Here is a 20,937-nt window from a genome sequence, read left to right on the forward strand (position 1 = left end):
CTTTCAGAGATTCTATTAATGAATTAGTAGACATCAGGCAGCGCTCAGAATGTTTGTTGAGTATTTGTGGAGGCCACAAGAGGTTCTCCTTAGTTGACTCTAACATGGTAGGACCATGGCACGCCTTTGAGAAATCAAGCCCTTGGATGTGTTTTTCACTGATAAGGTAGGGAAAACATTGCTTTTGCAAGTGGCAACCCCTCACAATTGGAGAAGCCTCCAACTTCTAGAGCAGGGGTAGGGTGCAAGGGTGAGGAAACGGGACTGGGTCAAGTGGGAGATATCACCGTGAGGAGTGTGCCTGCATGTAAAATATGCAGAGGGAGGAAACCAGTTTGCTGCTTATGGAGGTGAAGCATTTCTGCCATTTAGTTAGCATCCTTCTCTGAGGCTGAGGTTCGGCTCCCCCTTCACATGTGAGAAATCATTTAGGACCCAGCTCTAATGCAGAAGTGAAGCATGAATAATCACCTCTCAGGGCCGGGTGTCCTCCCCGTTAGACTGTAAGCTCTGGGGGGAAACTGCGCTTGGTTTTATGCATCACTGTGTCTTCCACTGTGTTCGTAGAAAGGTCTCCGTAAACATGAGCTGCAGAAGGAGCACAGAATACGTTTCAGCAATTCCACTTCTGACACAACTCCCTGAAAGAAATTTAAATATTTTCTCTGAGGAAACTTTGTATTCAGTGGGAGGTTGTATTTCTGAATCACGCAAATCAAGCAGGCCATACCTGTTTCCCAGGGTCACAGGGAGAATTGATACGAGAGCAGGGCTTGCAATCTTTGTGAGTCTCTTCTTTCCTTGATTCCTGCTCTGAGAAGAATTGAGATGGAGGTATTCACTGAGGAGGGTTCAGGTCACTGACAATTGCCGTGGTGAGTCAGCTCAGGCATTTGCTGACAGACAGAGAAAAAAGCCACAGAACCCGCAGATGGCTCAAGCTCATTCTTGCTGCATAACCTGGCAATGACATTGGAAATTGAGCATTTCTTGTGCACTTCAGAAATTCATTATTTTTTAAAGAGTCCACTTAAAAAAAATAAACACACGAAATGTATTTATTAAACTATTGTTGGTATATCTCTTTCCCTGCCCAGTATTCTAATAATAAATAATAGCATTAGCTTTAGTAATTGTTCACATTTATTGAAGCCTAATTATATGCCAACAACTTCCAAAATTATGTAGATATGCATTCTTACAACAGTCCTATGAAGAATATTCTATTATTAACACAATATGTGAGTCACCTATATTTCAGCTTCAAAAAAGAATATACTCTTATTATTCCAACATTACAGTTGAAGGAATAGGGCCAAAGAGAGACAGTAACTTGCTGTGATCGAATAATGCCCTATAATCGTAAACATGTTACTATACATGACAAAGGTACTTTATAGTTGTGATTAAGTTAAGGATCTTGAGTTGGGGAGATGATCCTGAATTATCCAGGTGGACCCAATGTAATCACAGGAGTCCTTGTAAAACAGAGGTGACAGGATCAGTTAGAAAAGGAGATGTGACTATGAATGCAAACATGAGCGATGATGAGAAAGAGAAATTTGAAGTTGCTATGATGCTGGTTCTGTACATGAAGGAAGGGGCCATAAGTCAAGGACTGAAGGGGTTCCTAAAAGCTGGAAAAGGCAAGCAGAGTGACTGTCTTCTAGAGACATCAGAGGGAAAGCAGTCCCTGCCAACCCTGATTTTCAGTTCAATTCAGTTCAGTTCAGTCACGACCCCATCAATTGCAGCGCGCCAGGCCTCTCTGTGCATCACCAACTCCTGGAGTTCACTCAGACTCATGTCCATCGAGTCGGTGATGCCATCCAGCCATCTCATCCTCTGTCGTCCCCTTCTCCTCCTGCCCCCAATCCCTCCCAGCATCAGGGTCTTTTCCAATGAGTCAACTCTTCGCATGAGGTGGCCAAAGTACTGGAGTTTCAGCTTTAGCATCATTCCTTCCAAAGAAATCCCAGGGCTGATCTCCTTTAGGATGGACTGGTTGGATCTCCTTGCAGTCCAAGGGACTCTCAAGAGTCTTCTCCAACACCACAGTTCAAAAGCATCAATTCTTAAGCACTAAGCTTTCTTCAGAGTCCAACTCTCACATCCATACATGACCAGTGGAAAAACCATAGCCTTGACTAGACGGACTTTTGTTGGCAAAGTAATGACTTCTGAATTCCAAAGCTGTTAGATAACAAATTTGTGTTTTCTTTTTATGGAACAAAGTGTGTTCCAGCAATGATAGAAAACTCATACACTTGCCTAAGGTAGAGTGCAGACTGAAACCCACACTGACTAGCTGTCTTAACTACTAGGCTAAGTATAATGTACTTATGAAAAATGGCTGAAAGGGCACAGGAGGTGAACATATCAGAACAATTTGAAATTTATTTATAGAAAATTAGAGTTCATGCCCTCCCCATGGTGAGCCAGCATATAATAGAGTCACATTATTAATATTGATGATAATATAATCATTAAAAATATAACCTCAGTTATAGGTCAGTCTCTTTTGGAAACAGAAGTAAAAACATTTATGTGAAATATTAGAAAATCAAATCCAGTGATGCATAAGGCTAACATATCATGCACGTTTAATTCAGGAATACAGATTTAACATTTGGTATTCCCAGGTGGTACAGTTGGTAAAGAATTCTACCAGTGCAGGAGATGCAAGAGACATGGGTTGGATCCTTGGGTGGAGAAGACTCCCTGGAGTAAGAAATGGCAACCCGCTCCAGTTTTCTTGCCTGGAAAATTCCATGGACAGGAGTCTGGCAGGCTGCCGTGCATGAGTTCACAAAGAGTTGGACATGACTCAGCACACACACACACACACAGTCATACACAATTGAGTAATATAATTCACCATGTCAACAGAATAAAGAATAAAAATCATGTCATCTGAATTGATATAGAGTAAATATTTGATGAAATCCAGTACCTAATTCATGATGAGAACTCTTTACCAACAAGGAAACAAAAGTAGCTACTTTAATCTGTTAGAAGCTATCTACAAAGAACTTATAGCAAGTATCCTACTTAATGGTGGATTATTTCAGATTGTCCCCTGAGATCAGGAGTGAGACAAGATGCTTACTATTATCATTTCTATTCATTATTCTGTTAGAGGTCAGTGCAATAAAGCAATGAAGTAAAAACCCATTTAAAGATATAACTTTAGTTAATAAGCATACCAATGGACAAATTTGCAATTAGAGAAGCAGTTCTCTCTTACAGTCAAGTAGCATGTCTCTTCCTACATCTTTGAACAGTAGACCATTTACTGTTACAAGTGTTATTAACCGCCGACTTTCAGTTGTTCCTGTAATCCATTTTCTAATACCTCTACTTTTCCCATTTATATATTCCATTGTGTACAAAAGCTTCTTTTCCCCAAAAAAATGTTTGACAAAAGATTGGAATGTGTTATTAAATGTAAATTTAAATGTTAATATTGTTTTAGATATTAATTTAGTGCCTGTATCAAAACAAATAAGCATTGAGTTGGATTAATTTTATTAATGCTCCATACACCTGTCAGTTTCAACATGAAGAAATGCTGTTATAAATCATCTGGACTTTTTCTTTTGTGAGAATGTGTTTGCATTGCCAGTGCTCTTTTTTAAAAGAAAATTTATTGTAGTATAGCTGATTTACCATGCTGTGTTAGTTTCGGGTGTACAGAAAAGGGAATCAGTTATACATGTATATGCATATGTATTTCATATTCTTTCCCGTTTAGATTATTATGGAATATTAAGTAAACTTCCTGTGCTATACAGTAGGTCCTTATGAGTTATCTTTTATATACAGTAGTGTGTATATGTTAATCCCAACCTAATTTATCACGTCCTCTCATGTTTTCCTGTGGTAACGATAAATTTTATTTTGAGATCTATTTCTATTTTGTAAATAAATTGATTTGTATCATTTTTATTAGATTTCACATATAAGGGATATCATATGATATTTGTCTTTCTATTTCTGACTTCACTTAGTATGATAATCTCTAGGTCTATCCACGTTGCTACAAATGGCATTATTGAATTCTCTTTTTATGGCTGAGTGATACTCCATCACATATGTACCGAGTCTTCTCTATCTTCTCCTCTGGTGACGGTCATTTAGGTTGCTTCCATGTCCTGGCTGTTGTGAACAATGCTGCAATTGGGGTGCGTGTATTGTTTTGAATTATAGCTTTCTCTGGATATATACCCAGGGATGGGATTGCTGGGTCAGATGGTAGTTCTGTATTGATCCAAGTAGAGCATAAAGGTATATCAAAGGTGCATTTGATTTATTAGAGAAGGCATCCAAAGAAAATTCGAGAGACTGAGTGTATATAGGAACCTAAGAATGTTGGATTACTGTCACTAGGTTAACTACACGAATGGTTAAAATGCCCAACAGGGCAATAAAACCAAAATATTTGGGGATATATTTTCTGCCAGAATCGAAGTTATTTACATCTCTACTGGGGAGAAAAAAAAACTATAAATTAATATGTAACTTAGAGTCTGGCCCTAATCAGTAATAAATAGTAAAACTAGACATTTGTGAATTCACCTAAAATTAAGTAATCCTTAGACAGGACTCTTTTAAAAAGCTCCAGCATGACATTGAGAGGACATCAAGTTATTCCTTTGATTTATTTTCCAGTTTTTCCAGTTTTCTTGGTAGTGGTAACATCGCTTTCCAAAGAGACATCCCTCTTCCATCAGCATCCTTGGAGAAAATTTAGATTCTCCCTGTCTCTCGCTCTGTCTCTCAAAAGATTATTTTTTTCAGATAGTCCCAGATTTTTATATCATTAACTGTCTTTAATCATAGCACAGCATTTTATGATTATTACTTAAAATCATATACTTTTAATATGTCAGATAAATTCTATAAATAGCTTTTATAAATGAGCTTTCTATCTAAAGTAATACTGTTCGGAACCATCCTGAATTTCTTGTTTTATGAGAATCCTCATACATATATTGACGGATGTGATGTGAAGTTGCCCTCTACTGACGTTGTACTCACACTCTGAATTGTTTTTAGATTTTTTTTCCTGAAGGGTATTGTTCACACGGATGTGAGATCTGTGATGTGATTGTAATGAGTTTGTTGAACCCTCTACTTCGCTAACTCCTGCTTTTCAGGCCCCCTTTTTAAGGGTAGCCTCCTCCCTCCAAGTTCTCCTTCTGAGAGCTGAGTTACTGACTGCCCCTGGGGTTTCTCAGAAACCTCAGAGCTTCCTTTCAGGACAGTGGAGGAAAGACTGTGTTGGGAGAATGTCTAGCCATCTTAAAATTAAACATAATAGAACTAATTCTATTTTATGGGGACAAGTTTAGGAGTTGAAGTCTGGCAAGAGTAAGAAGATTATTGATTACCCTCTGCTTTAGCCTCAGGTTTCTAGACCTCAGAACTGAGCTTCCCCAACTATCTTAACTAAAGTGACCCCAGGCTTCTTTTAATCTTGATCAGAATGCCTCTGACAGTCTGTAATGGTTTATGAATTTACTTTTTTACATGCCACTTCTGTCTTCACTGAATATAAGTTCCTTGAGGACAAAGGCCATATTGGTGTTGGTCCATCTTTTTATCACAGCATCCATCACAGGGCCTCAAACTAGATGGCCTAAATACATGTTTATTTAGTGAATGGGTCCAATTACATAGTGTGATACCTGTGAATTAAGAACGTAATAGGTCAGAGCAAGAGAAAATGGCAAGTGGCTTCCATTTAAGAGATGAAACAGTATACCACTGCCTTAGGCATCAGTAGTCTAACACGTTTCTCACTATCCCATATTGCTGATGGACATATTCCTGGCACAAAGCTTTTGGTGCAATAAAAGGCTAATATGACCATTATAATGTAATAGCTATAGTGAAGAAGAGAGGAAAAAAGAAATAGAAGGCTGAAGTATCCCAGGCTAGTCCCTTATTGGGGAAAAAAAAAATCTCTTGGTAGCTAATTCCAAAGATAGACTTTATCTGAAATAAAATCATTATAATGATGGTTGCCTTTAAGCAATGCATTAACTCAGAGATAACTGCATTGCTCCAAATGTGTCAGCATTTAAGGCCTGTCTTATTGGAATTTTTCTTAATTTATTGTAATCTAATAATCATAGAACACATTATTTGTATTTGACACAGAGTTATGTTTGTGTCATGCACATTCATTCAGCTATATAACAAGGAATAATTGTTCGGTTAACATTCTTTCTACAGAATGCAATGTTTATTCATGTGCACTTGGTGAATGAATTCTTTATAAGCACATTAACAAGATGTGGAAAAATCAAACCTCTGAATTTCCAAAAGATAGCTGCATAAAATAGTTGAAAAAAATTTTGGGTGGTGGTGAATATAAATGGTTCACATTAAATATGATGGATAATCTGAATGAGATGCATATTTGAGCATACAAGTTGATGTAATAATTTTGTCAAATGAAACAAGATGAGTAAACTGTAACGTCGTTTTGTTGACTGGGAGAAGTCACCTAACCAGTTGAAAAATAGCTTCCTATTTTATTGGGCCTCCCTAACCTCTTCATTTATTACATAAATGCACTCTCAAGGGTAATTGCTTTTTTAAAAAAAAATCTTTGATTTGTGAAATGTAGGAAATGCTGCAGGCTTTCTGAGTATTATCAGCTCTTTTTTCTGTCACCTGTTCAGGGTGCAGCTGATTTTGACAGATGTACTGTTATGTTACTGGTATAACATGACATCTTTTTTCAGATGAACTGAATAAAAGTGATCTTGACAATGAGTAGATAAGACACTGTCAGAAAGCTGAAAAAACCTGTCAATGTCACAGTTATGACACAAACACGGCAGAACAGCTCTTATAATGTCATTAAGTGAGTATCTTTCCAACAACACCCTTGAGAAGATAGAAAATAGCATTGCTCTTAAATACTATTACTTAGCCACACACACACACAAATATAACACAAAGGTCAGTTTAATATACATTTGAGGTGGCATTTGATGAGTCTGATGTATATGTATGTATTTATATATGGATCTTTTTTATATATGGCATGTATGAAAGAATTTTGAGATTTCAAAAGTAGAAAAAGATTTCTACTTTTTCAGAAGCTAAAAAACCATTTAACTCCAGCTTTTAAGAAAGTCATTGAAAATGTTGATCATGAAATATGCAAAGTGGTTTTAGCAGTATTAATTACAACCTTTTCCCTGATGTTTTTATGGGTTAAGAAACAGTCTTTAATAACATAAGAGAAATTAGGCATACATTTCAAAATATATTTCTAGATCATGAATTTTGTAAATAGGTGGGTAAAACCTGAAATGGAATCAATCCCAGGTATCAAGAAGGAATTAGACATTTGGTGGTTTTATTTTCCATTATTATGATTGACTTGGAGCTGAACTATACATGTATGGGTATATGTATAATCCTCTCATAGATGTAGTTTTTAAATACTTTAATGAAAAGCATATTTATCCTTAGAACAACTTTTGATATCTTTGTCTAGGATCAGAGGTGGTTGATCTTGATGGAAAAAGTTGCCTTCTCTACAGATTTGATAAAAAATCTTTGAGCCCGATAAAGGATGTAATTTCTTTGAAATTTAAAACCATGCAGAGTGATGGGATTCTACTCCACCGGGAAGGACAAAATGGAGATCACATCACGCTGGAATTAAGAAGAGGAAAACTCTTTTTGCTTATTAATTCAGGTAAAACTCTTTGGATAAAGTGCTTGAAAATCTGGTCATTTAGCTATCACCATAGTAACTTTATGCTTTTATAGCTCATCTTTTTTAATGATTAAGGTACCTTGTTTCCACATTCAAGGGTTTATATGTGTATATATATATATGCCAATATTGCACTTTCATGTAAATTGCAAACTATTCAGGACCCTCATTTGATGTTTCTTACACAGTGCTGATAGAACCACTTGGTTATTTTCAAACATCTTGATGGAAGGGATGGGTCACTGAAAAATACTGAGGTAGTAAAAATAATAAGGTTGTAGCAAAGATAAAATTTTCATTGAAAATGAACATGTGATGATGGGTAATACTAATAAAGAGAATTAACAGTGGAAGAAATGACAGCAAGGTTGAGAGGATATTGTATTCAAAGTTGAGGTAAATTCAGACTAGTGTTTTGGCTGGGGTGCATGGAAGGAGATTGCAGTTGTTATGAGAGACTCTGGTCCCCACAAAAGAATGCTTTTCTCTTTTTTTCAGCTGGGAATCATGGCTCTGTTCTTTTCTCTCTCCTCTAAGGTGACGCAAAGCCGCCCTCGGCTCGTGCCCCGGTCAGGCTCACCCTGGGCAGCCTGCTGGACGACCAGCACTGGCACTCCGTGCTCGTCCAGCGCTTGGGCACACAGGTCAACTTCACAGTGGACGAGCACAGGCGGCGTTTCCGCGCCCAGGGCGAGTTCAGTTCCCTGCATCTCAATTATGAGGTGTGATGGTTATGTTTCAATTAATGCAGACTTCGTGAAGTCTAGGTGGTGTGGTCTAGGAAGGCAGTACACTCTAGAAGACCCACCTCCAGAGTCAGTCAAGGTCCTGAGGAAGTGTTCCTCTAGGTAACCTCACTCGGGTAGTCAATTTTGTGCCTATAGTACTGAGGCTTCATTTTTCTCCCCGCATGTTAATTTATCTTTATAAAGAAACATTATCTTTTTTGCCTGCAGTGTGTATGCAGGAAATCTCCCTGAAGAGATCTCCTTACCACAAGTAAATATAGACTGTGTTGCATTATTTTGGAAGTGGGGGGGCAAAAAGCACTCCTGAACAGTGCAGATTTAGAGAAAGAATGTAGCAACGAATAGCTTAACTGATTCATCAATAACCAATTCAAATGCACAAAGATCAATATATGCCAGAAATGTATATAAAATAAAATGTCATTATAATTGGTTACATTGTTAAAACCAGTCACTATGGAAATAAAGATGTATTTTTCTTCAGCAACCAATAAATATTAAAATCAGGTTTGATTAGCAACTTGTAAGAATAATCAAGCTCTATTGTCAGTGAAAACGGAATGCGTATAAACTTACTTTAAAAGCTGCATCATGATTCTTTTAAATCTCCGTTTGGAATTAACAGTATGGCAGTGCAGAGCACTGAGGCACTGGTCTGTCTGTGATGGCTGCAGCTATAGTTGCTGATCGTAAGCATTCAAGCAGATTATCAGAAAATCACTAAACAATATTATTGATGCCATTTTTCTTTCTAAGATCAGCTTCGGAGGGATTCCAGCACCTGGAAAACCAGTGTCATTCCCCCATAAACACTTTCATGGGTGTTTAGAAAATCTCTTTTACAATGGAGTGGATGTCATTGATTTGGCCAAGCGACAGGACCCACAGATGATCGTTATGGTAAGAGAGTCTTCATGTGAACAAAAAAGGGAAAACTGTGTGGCTTTCCCTCACACACAAAAAATGCTTCATTTTGAAGTCCCACTTGACATGATATTTTAGACCTTACTCTTGTTCTTTAGAAAAAAAGTTCTCAGTTCTCAGCTTGGCAATATGCATGTACGGGATTAATTCTATGCAAAATATTTAAAATTCGCAGGTCATGATTATTTTATTTTTATATGAAGTAAAGCAGGTTCTTTTCTTGGTTCAACTGATCATTTTATTTTGTTGTGATATTATTGGTCTCAGGAGACTAATTTCTTTTCCTCTGTAATTTCCTTAATAAGATACTCCCTGACTTACTCTCCGAAGCAGAATACTGGTTTCCTGGAATCAGATAACATGCACGTATATTAGAGAAGTGGTTGGAAAAATTGTATTTTGCCACGGTCATTCATAACTAATAAAAGAAGCTAATAGGCTCTTACAAGATTGCATCTGCCAAGAACAGTGCTGGTCAGGCTGCATGATGTTCTAATTCTATGGAAAAGTGGTGGAATTTAAATACAGCTGTATTGGTCAGGGTGCAGTCAGAGAAGCACTCTGGGTTTAGGGACAAGGGGTCTGTTTTAGGACTTGGATCTTAACAGTTGGAGGCACTGGAAAGTGGAGGTCAGCTGTCTGGAAGAAGAGATGGAGCAGAGTGGAAGAGGCAGGACACGCTGGGGTAGTCACCAGCCCCTCTGTCATCATCCTTCCCTGGACTTCATCACACAGAGCCAACCTTTTGGGGAAAGTGGCCAGCCTTTCACTTCTGACTCAGGTGTCTCGTCAGCTCCCTCTTTGGCTAACTTTTAACTGGATCCAGACAAGAAATGAGATTCTGGGAAACGTGCTTTCCAGCTTAATTCACTTGCTGATAGAAAAGCAGACACATCCAACCATTTGAATACATTTCTTTAATTGTTCAAAATTCAAAATATATAATAAAGCTCGTGTTGTGTCAGCAAAACCCAGAGCACATCACAGGATTATTTATTGCTTATAAAATATTTTATTTTTAATTCTCTGTGTGAATTGATAGTGCTTATATGAGCACACCATCCAGCAAGATTTTTTAAATAGTTTTTTTTTTAATATAAAAGGGAAAAGGATTTAGATGGAAAATAAAACTATTGTAGAGAGATAGATGTGAGTGTTTCATTGCAAAATGAGTTTCCAGAAACTGCTCATGTAGCTAACACCGGCTCTTCATTGCCAAGAGGATTTGCAGTTTGCAGAGTAGCTACCAGACAGCTGTCCAAATGCAGCTGGTAAATGTTTCCCTTTTTACCAGGTTTGCTAGTCTTATAATTGCCTTTACATTATGGGTCAGTATATTTCACTCTTCAGCTTTTGATGTTTCATTCACTGGGACAAGATATTTGTCTGCAGTGAAAGCTAGTTCACTTTTAACAGAATCACAATATAGCCAAATGGTTTTGTTTAACCTAGACCAGTATTTTAATTCCAGCTTGTCTTGTTCTAAATAAAGTGATTTCATTGACTTTTCAAATCTATATTTAGAAGGTTTGTTGAAGGTTATTTTCAGGAAAAATAAAAACATTTATCTTGATTTATGAAGCCTGTTAAGGAACATGCTAATTATTTCTAAATAGTTCAGACGTTAACATTTTTTTCTTAATCCTTAAATATGTATTTAGTGCTAACAGCAAAATAATTTTTCATGTACAATATTTTAATGAGAATTCATGCAATTCTAATGTATCTTGAAGATCTGTTTAAAAACCATTAGATAAGAAATAATACATGTAAATCTGATGACAATAGCATAAAAATAAGAAAAAAAACACAATGGTTCAAAATAAGAATATAAGTAGTACATTGTACATTGTATTGTGCAATCTTAAACCTAAAAAAAAAAAAGAAAGAAAAATAGGCAGAGGTTATGAACAGACCCTTCTGATGAAAGTGAGGCCAAAGAGCAACAAACCCATGAAAAAGACTTAGATTCTTTATTAGGTAAATGCAAGATAAATAACAATGATACATCACGTGGGCGTTTTGTCCTTGAACTTATGCAAATTTAAAAGAAATGTAATACCTATTGCTGGCAAGGATGTGGGGAAAAGTGTGTCTTTGTGTACTGCTGTTGGAAATGTGGAAAATTTAACTTTTTTTGGAATTCAAGAAAGAAACTGGAAATATTTACTAAAATATGTAGATATAGTAGCTCTGTATTTAGAACCGTCTTCTGAAGAACTGAAAATACCATCACATAGAGAAGCTTATTCGTGCTTGGTTGAGAGAGGCAAAACTGTGAAACCAAGTGACAGCATACTAGTGGAAGTGGGAGAGTCAGTGGCTCGGTCATGTCCCAACTCTGCGATGTGATGGACTGTAGTTCACCAGGCTCCTCTGCCCTGGGATTCTCCAGGCAAGAATACTGGAGTGGGTAGCTGTTCCCTCCTCCCGGGGATCTTCCCAACCCAGGATCAAACCTCCGTTTCCTGCTTTGCAGGCATATTCTTTACCTCTGAGCCACTGGGAAAACCCCTTCATAAGAAAACAATTGACTGAAAATTTGACCATTCACATAGTAGAATATTGCCTAATCAATAAAAGTAGGAATTAGGCTTTCACCAGATAACTCAAAGGGATTTCCATAAGGTATTTGTTAATGATAAAATCATGGTACAGCAAACAACATAAAACATGGCTCCCATTTTTATAAAACAATGTCTAGTGTGTTGGTATATATATTCCAATATATATTTAGATATATGTGAATATACATATAACTGAACACATGCCTTAAATATGTATATGCACATACGTGTGTTTATATATTAATGTACATTTGTATATGTCAATGGTAACAGAAAATGATGAAAGAATACAGAAGGGGAACCAGTAGCTCATTGATGTTGGTTATGTTATGGAGTGGCTTTGAAGCCAAAGGCAGCAAAAGTAGGAAGGGAAAACCAAGTAAAACATAAATAAAGAATTGTTTTAAATAAATTTTGATTGAATTCAATTGCATTGAGTTAGATGCCTTTGTGAAATTTGAGAAATCGGAAGAAAACAATTTCATCCAGAAAGCCCAGGGAGAGATTTGCCTGTGTATCACTGGATTCGAAGAACCTTTAAGACATATGGCAAGGATTCCGTATCCATGTTGGTAGCAGTTTTCCCTGTTGTTTTAAACCATGGGTAATTAGATAGTTCAGATTCTATTACTAATGTGGTGTGTCATTCTTAAAGCTTTCCCTTTTCCTCTCTTCTCAGGGAAATGTGTCGTTTTCTTGTTCACAACCGCAGTCTGTGCCTGTGACTTTTCTGAGCCCCAGGAGTTACTTGGCACTGCCGGGCTCTTTCGGGGAAGACGAGATTTCTGCCACTTTTCAATTTCGAACTTGGAATAAGGCTGGGCTTCTGTTATTCACGGAGCTTCAACTGGTTTCAGGGGGTCTCCTCCTCTTTCTCAATGATGGAAAACTTAAGCTGCATCTCTACCATCTAGGAAAATTACCCAGTGACATCACAGCAGGTAATAAGTGTATTCCTGCAGGCAAAGCATATGGGTTTGAAAGATTTCATTATCTCTCTGTCCCTTCTCTGTAAAATTTTATGCTTAACCCCCAAATTAATATTTGTTTAACAAATGAATACTTGAGTTAATAAGATTATCTCTTCCTTAAAGGAACTGGATTCCAATTTTCTTTTAAATATGGCTTCAGCACTAGCAGTTCTTATTAACCAAAATGATAGTTGTAGGGGAATGGAAATTTCCTTCCATGACCCTCTTGTCCACTCCAGATAAATCAATGTATCCTGAGGAAATGCATTTTGAGAAAAATATGAAAGACTTGAAATGGATCCCAAGTTTTCTGGGTGTCTTCAATGGAAGATGAGTCTTTGTATAACACAGTTATAAGTCTTATCTGGTCTTTGAGAGATGGGGAGGGGTCTTTTGGGGATCATTATCTCTATATTATTTAGTCAGATTAACTTTGCTTGCTGCTGTAATCTGTGTGGAGTTGCATATATTTGGGGGAAAGATTTACGTGAAGTTTCTCATTCAGGAACCAAATAGAATTCTCTGTGCTTCTAGGCAATACGGTACCATTTTAATGGTTAGAAGTAATATAATTAAGGAGACTCTATGAGAGTCTGGAAAATTAATGTCTAATTTAGGTCAGTGCTTTGGGTGAGGGATATTTTTGTCTCTTCATTAAAATTATATAGTTCTTGACAAAGGATCTCCATCAAATTTTCATATATATGGAATAATACCCAAGCCAAGCAACTAGAGGTCACACTGGGGTAAATTGCTATATCAGTTTAATAAATGATCTTTAAAAACAATTTAAAGATGCCATTGTACTACTCATCTATATTAACTACGACCAAAATTGATAGAATATGAGTGGGAGAGGAAAAAAAAGTTAAAATACAGTTGGAAACCAAATATAAGAAGCAAGTAGTATACAAATGAATATGCTGGGTCTTCGTGTTTCTTTTTTGTTGTTCGTATACCACAGTAGTTTGAATGTGGGAACTGAAACTTCAATATCAATTATAATTTTTAAGAAGTACTGTGCTGTGACTTTTTAATGTAATACTCAAATTGTGGTAGATTTGCAGGCTTGACAAAAGGAAATAAATTAATCAGTGTCATATTAATAATTAATAGGCTCCCTAAAATGAAGGCCTAAAAATATAAGCTTGCCATTAATGTGTAGTTTATTCTGATGTATCTGACATCCTCTGGGGTGGTTGTATTCATGGCCTAATTTTCAGCATCTTAGAGAAGCTGCTTCAGTGCAGTGTTATTGTACAGAGCCCCATGAAGCTAGTTCATTTCTAAACACTTTACAGGCTTGCAAATTTAATAAACTACTAGGTGTAAATCTATCTAGACCACCTCAAATGAGTTTAAAAATTAATGTTTAAATCTGCATACAATCTTACTATCTATTATGACATCATATGACTTAGTGCCCATAGCTAATAATAAGGATCCTTGACAAAATATGAATGTTAATATAGTAAAATTGTTACACTTCAGATAATAAAGTAGGACTTTACACCAAATCCCCCATTCCCATCTTTCTAGTTTCTTTTAAAATATTAATTTTTGCTAGTTTCAGCAAGAAAAGTGCATTTTGCATTTGAAAGTGGACTCTTTAAATGGTCTGGGTGTGTGGTCCATTTGTTTCTCTCATAGAGAAGACTTTCACAGGTACAGTGTTTGATAATTAAATCAGTTGTCAGGATGTATCATAATGACTGCAGAGAATCGATGACCTACTGGTGGGTTAGTATCACATTATACTAAATCATTCTATTATATGAGGATGGCTCAGTTTTTCTTTACTACTGGAGATATAAATTATTAATCTTACATATTTTCAAAACTCAAAGTTTTCAATGTCTTTTACAATGGAATAAAAATACAGTGTCCATTGTATTGAGGAAGAATGGAATTGTGCAGATGTTTGAATTATCAGGCTAAATTTTTAATGTGATGTAGAGTTTTGCAAATCATTATTTGGAATGGTTCAAAAATAGTATGTCAGTTTATGTCATTTTTGAAATATTAAAGATATTATGTTAGTCTAAATCATAAAACATATTAGCAGCCCTACAAAATCGCTTGTGACACGCAGTGTTGCCAGTCTTTGTCATCTTTATACATGACAGAGCAAAAATTATTCGATCAAGAATCTAACAAACAATTTGGTTGTATTTTCCTGCTGCTGCTGCTAAGTCGCTTCAGTGGTATCCGACTCTGTGCGACCCTATAGACGGCAGCCCACCAGGCTCCCCCGTCCCTGGGATTCTCCAGGCAAGAACACTGGAGTGGGTTGCCATTTCCTTCTCCAATGCATGAAAGTGAAAAGTGAAAGTGAAGTCGCTCAGTTGTGTCTGACTGTTCACGACCCCATGAACTGCAGCCTACCAGGCTCCTCCGTCCATGGGAGTTTCCAGGCAAGAGTACTACAAATTCTTGACTATCAAATTTGAGATTTTTGCTATGAGTTTTATATTTCTGCTATTGTTTTTGCGTAAAGGTGAAAATCAGGCTTGAAAACAAGCTTCTTGCTCCCGTGGGCAGGGCCTGGCAGATGATGGTTTTGCGTGTTTCCGTTACTGAGCTTTCTGGTTCTTGTGACCCTGGCAGAGAGGCTGCCCTCTTGATTCCCCTCACCCAGGAGAAGCCATTTTTAAAGTTCTTTCTTTCTTTAATGGAATACTCCTGTCTTTCACATTAGAACCTCATTGCTCCCTGAAAGTCCTGCTTCCACCTAACATGATTGACAGCCATGACCTCCATGTTTTCTTCTTGGCAAGAGCTATCTGGTGTCACGGACCTTTAATTCTGGTTAGTGGATATAGTTAGTGAGGATAGGAATGTCTGGCAGTTTTGGAGCACTGAAAGTTATTTGGAACAGGCAAAACCCTTTAGTCTCTCCTTGAGTAATGGCCTTTGTATAACTGCCTTTTGCTCTTTTGCAAAGAACCTACCTATACAGCTTTTTCTGCTTTACACATCCTATTCCATGGATGCTTGTTATAATCTTATGGGAGAGTGACGGCAGCTAAAGTGTCATAATATTTCTGTAGTGGTTTTAAGACTGGTCCCTGAAGATTATATACGAGGAACCGAGAGATACCTTTTTCTTCCTCCTGTATTTTGTATGTCTGTGTGTTTTGGGTCTGAGAGAGAGACAGAAGGAGAGAGAAGGAAGAGGAGGAAGAAGGGAAGAAGGGGAGGGGGGAGAAGGTTCTTATAAAGGTGGGATTCCACCTTCTCCTGCCACCTGCAGTTGCAAACCTTTCCATTTATTCTTCTATTCTCCCAGCTGGAGTTGTCAGTGGTTTCCACCCAGAGACCGCAGTGACCACCCTTACTGTCCAACAGGTTGGGTTTGTTGCGTATTGCAACAGGGAGGACCCTCATCCAGGGAACCATGGGGAGTCTCATCACAAAGGTGTTAGGGACAACTTGTCATAGAATTTTGGATTATGTTAGCTGATTTGGAGGGAGGTTTCAAGGAAATTTGGTGGGGATTAAATGCTGCCAGGAGGTGAGGGAATTTGTGTGGTTAAATATCTTTGTAAATTTTATTTTGAAGAATGGAGGCATGAAATAAAGCTAAATCTGTAATTGATTTCAAAAGTCAGTTGTCATTCATGTTGTCCGGGAGAGGATTTGATATTTTTTGTAGTTTGCACAGTAGCCTTGCTTTTGTCTGTGCTTAAACCAGATTGTAGAGGAGTTTTTAAGGAATGTTGGGTCCCATTTCATTGTAGTAACAGAGTGACCTTGTCTGGTCTTGATGTTCTGTGAGCTTGTTTATGCTCAGCGGGAGAACCCTACTGCCGAGCTGTGAGTGCTCTCCAGCGTCTCCCACCATCAGGGCCCCCCTGAGAGTACCAGCCACTAGCCCCAGGCTCTTGGGGGCTGCTTTTCTCTTTCTCAAAGTTAATTGTTTAACATGAGCCAAACAGCAAGGTCACCACCCATCCTGTAGGCCGAGAAGAATGTGGGTTTTGGCATCAGCTCACCAGTTGGATGCTTCCTTGGGTGATTTGTTTATCCTCTTGTGCTTCATGGTCTCCATGTTTGAAACAAGAATAACAGTAGTAATGTTGAAGATATAAAGCACACAGCACCTGGTGTGAATAATAGGCACTAGAACTGTTGTTATTATTTTTATTATTATTACACCAACATGTATTCCTTCCCCTAAAGTCAAAAGTTGTGAGTGTTGGGAGCAGTGCGCTAGAATTAGCATTTAGTTACCTGATTCAGTGAATTGGAAAAAATACATATTCTGCAATTCCACCTTTTCCTTCCTCTCTTTCACTGTGTTGTGGCCTTGGAAAAGGGCTCACTTCTCTTCAGATATTAAAGTTGTAGACTTAAAAGAAAAATAGTATCCAACTTACAAATTATCCTTTTTATCATGTGGAGTTAAATGAAACAGATTGCACAGGTCATTCATTATTTAACTTGAGTAATACATCCCATCGATTGGTCATAAAAGTTTCCTCATCGTAAGCAAGTGATGTCTGTTACAAATGAGGTTCAAGAATAGTTTTCTGAAGGTTCCCTCACAAATACAGCACAACTCCAGAACCCACACGCCGAGCAGATGGGTGCATGTAAGTGTGTCAAATTGAGAGCGGCCGTCCTGGCAGACTTGTGTTCTTAATCTAAGTTAGCTTCTGTGTTCAAAGAAGACGTCCCGAGCCTTTGACTTTACTCTGCTAGCCCTACCCAGAAGCCCCTCAGAGCAAAGTTGCTTGGAGTGTGCCCCCTGGAACATACTGGTTCAGCGAAATACTTGTTCCTGAGATAAGTACAGAAATTGGGAGTAAAAGCTCCTAGAAGCTGTTACAGCAAGAAGGCATCACTGCAACATTTAAGCATATGGTCAGTGGGCTTGTGTTTTAGATGCCTTCTTTCTTTAATGTTTTTGTCATTTATTTTTACTGAATTTTATGAAAGTTATCAGCCTGCAGTAGGTCAGGAGAGAAAATGTCCCCCACCAGAGGTAGCTTGATAAGCACCATCCCAGGCCAGTGGAAAGCTAAGATGAGAAAACAGAAGCCGTGTACGCAGGCACATCCGAGCTTTGAGAAAGAGAGGGTGGGAAACCCATGGCAGGGTGAGGAGGGTGGGAAGTTTTTATCCGTGTGACGTAAAGCTCAGTACAAGGATTTTCACTCTAAATGTATCCTCTGAAAGGAAGCACAGGATGACAAATTTGGGACATTTGATTTATTTTAGTCCAATCTCATACCGTCAGAGATTATATAACTCTATTCAGCCTTCTATTTCAGAGTCCACTCTTAGAAAATATGTCCAAAATTATCTAGCCTATATCCTTCATTTTTCAGTTTTTAGGTCTTTCTCATTATCTTTCGCAAACCAAATCAAAGTTGGGTCTTTGGAAATCTTTTTTTGGTTCATGGGTATAATGTGAAAGTAAGCTTTGGTGCCCAGGGTGGAGTTTGTGTTATGCTAAATGGGTCCAGGGCAAAGAGCCTCATCATCTAAAGCAGCTTCCATGCATTTTCTGTCTGAAAGCTTGTGGTCGGAAATAGCTGGGGAAATAAAGAAATTGCACAAAATATCAGGAAAGAGGCCCATGAATTTTAGGTTTAATAGAGTACTTATATTTTTATTTAGTAATTTGATCTGCAAAATCATGCAGAGTTGAATATTTGGTGGATTTGGTGGATATAAACCTTACTGATTTACCTACAACAGAGAGACTTAGATTTCACCAGTTTGCTGCGTATTCAAAACAGTACTCTATAGACTTAATTCCCTTTAAGAGGAAAAGGCTCCACAGCCTCCTTGATTCATGACACAGGGACCACCTTAGGAGGGTCTAGAGACTGTTTTTATAGGTGATAAGGAAACCTTGATTTTTTACTGTAGCAATTTTTATTATGTATATAAACTTGGAAAATACAGAAAAATTATAGCTAGGAATAAAAAAACTACTATTTTCTTGTATGTGAAAATTACTGTTTGTGTGCATTTCCTTTCAGCCCTTTCCCATATTTATAGACAATCAGGAATATAATTAGAATTGTATATATGGAGTTAATTCTCATTACTTGCAGTAGTTACATCCTATGAAGTTGTTGTGGACATGGAATTAATAAATACTAAACCATTGTTTCCAGGGGAAATACAGGGTTAGGTTCTTGCGTGTCTCTAGTGACAACATTTTTGTCCACCAATCAACACAACCTCCTATGTATGATTGTGTTTGAAGACACCTTCTTTAATATTTATTGTTAATCACCAGCATTGAACTCATGGCCAACATTAACTCATGCCTGAAAGGAGCTTACCTATCACATGTATTTTTCTCTGTAAGGCAAATCATTGCCTTCTTGCACTTTGGAACACTAGACAACACTTCATCTCACTGTGTGAGGGGGCCCTTTAAAGAGCAAACTCACTAACAGAAAGCACAAAAATGTGAAGACGGACTTACATAGAAAGCTGAAGCAAGAAGCTTTGCCTTGCTTGACCTCAGCTGGAAGCTTGCATGTCAGTTGACTTGAATTTTTCTCTGCTCTGTGTATTTCTGTGACTGACCCCAAAAATGCCCTGAGTAATGATTTGGAGGCTACTGATATATTATGGCAAGTAGTTGAATTTGCAAATACAAAATCTGTAAATTATGATCAGCTTTATGAATATGGTTTTACACACTGCTTTATTTTTTAACTTTCCATTATACCACTACACTTTCAGCATTCATTATAATCTCTTCAAATATTTCTATAATGATTGACAATATACTTTGCTAAATATTCTAGACTCATTAAAGATGACTACACCAAAATGTAAAACAGCAGATAAATCATTTTATTAGGTATAACCTAGAATTTTGGAAAATATCTGTGCTCTTCCCAAGCCACTCCTTTTAAAAGTAAATTACATGATGAAAGCTTAAAATTAGCCCATGCCAAATAATTGAAAGATTTTCACCATTCAGGATTGTCCAAACTTGAATTAGAATTTTGTTCTCTCTACTGATGCCCCAAGACATGAAGATAATCATGCACTATTTCCATGTATTTCAATATTCCAATTATTTCAATAATCTCAAATATGCAGATGACACCCCTTTATGGGAGAAAGTGAAGAGAAACTAAAGAGCCTCTTGGTGAAAGTGAAAGAGGAGAGTGAAAAAGCTGGCTTAAAACTCAGCATTCAAAAAACCAAGATCATGGAATCTGGTCCCAGTCACTTCATGGCAAATAGATGGGGAAACAATGGAAACAGTGACAGACCTTATTTCCTTGAGCTCCAAAATCACTGCAGATGGTGACTGCAGCCTTGAAATTAAAAGATGCTTGCTCCTTGGAAGAAAAGCTATGGTAAACCTAGACAACATATTAAAAAGCAGAGACGTTATTTTGCCAACCAAGGTCCATCTAGTCAGTTATGGTTTTTCCAGTAGTCATATATGGATGTGGACCATAAAGAAAGCTGAGCACTGAAGAATTGATGCTTTTGAACTGTGGTTTTGGAGAAGACTCTTGAGAGTCCCTTGGACTGCAAGGAGATCCAACCAGTCTATCCTTAAGGAAATAAATCCAGAATATTCGTTGGAAGGACTGATGCTGAAGCTGAAGCTCCAACAATTTGACCACCTCATGCAAAGAGCCGACTCATTAAAAAAGACTCTGATGCTGGGAAAGATTGAAGGCAGGAGAAGGGATGACAGAGGATGAGATGGTTGGCTGGCATCACTGACTCAATGGACATGAGTTTGAGCAAGCTCCGGGAGATGGTGAAGGCCAGGGAAGCCTGGCGTGCTGTAGTCGCAAAGAGTCGGATACAACTGAGCGACTAACAAGAGCAATGTAGAGGGTGCTGATTGGCCACCAATCTCCCTTCCCTCTCTTGCTTCTTGTTTTCTTTTGTTAAGAGTTGTTAGAGTGCTGTACTCGATTGAGTGGTGTGTACATTGCCATTTCTAACCAACTGCTTACAGTGTTGACTGTTAAGAGATATCT

The 20,937-nt window shown here is 37.7% G+C and overlaps 1 protein-coding gene across 6 annotated transcripts in view; it reads left to right on the forward strand.

Moving 5' to 3' along the window:
- CNTNAP4 (contactin associated protein family member 4) overlaps positions 1–20,937 on the forward strand; it is a 285,943-nt gene that overhangs the window by 171,292 nt on the left and 93,714 nt on the right. For 5 of the 6 annotated variants that reach the window (XM_055552670.1, XM_055552674.1, XM_055552676.1 and 2 more), the window contains exons 5-8: positions 7,520–7,723; positions 8,282–8,466; positions 9,250–9,393; positions 12,664–12,925. In XM_055552670.1, the coding sequence (XP_055408645.1) occupies positions 7,520–7,723; positions 8,282–8,466; positions 9,250–9,393; positions 12,664–12,925 (795 nt within the window). The remainder of the gene's footprint in view (positions 1–7,519; positions 7,724–8,281; positions 8,467–9,249; positions 9,394–12,663; positions 12,926–20,937) is intronic. The other variant, XM_055552672.1, reaches the window with a different exon arrangement.

Source organism: Bubalus kerabau, chromosome 17, assembly GCF_029407905.1.
Source record: "Bubalus kerabau isolate K-KA32 ecotype Philippines breed swamp buffalo chromosome 17, PCC_UOA_SB_1v2, whole genome shotgun sequence".
NCBI classification, from domain to species: Eukaryota; Metazoa; Chordata; class Mammalia; order Artiodactyla; family Bovidae; genus Bubalus; species Bubalus kerabau.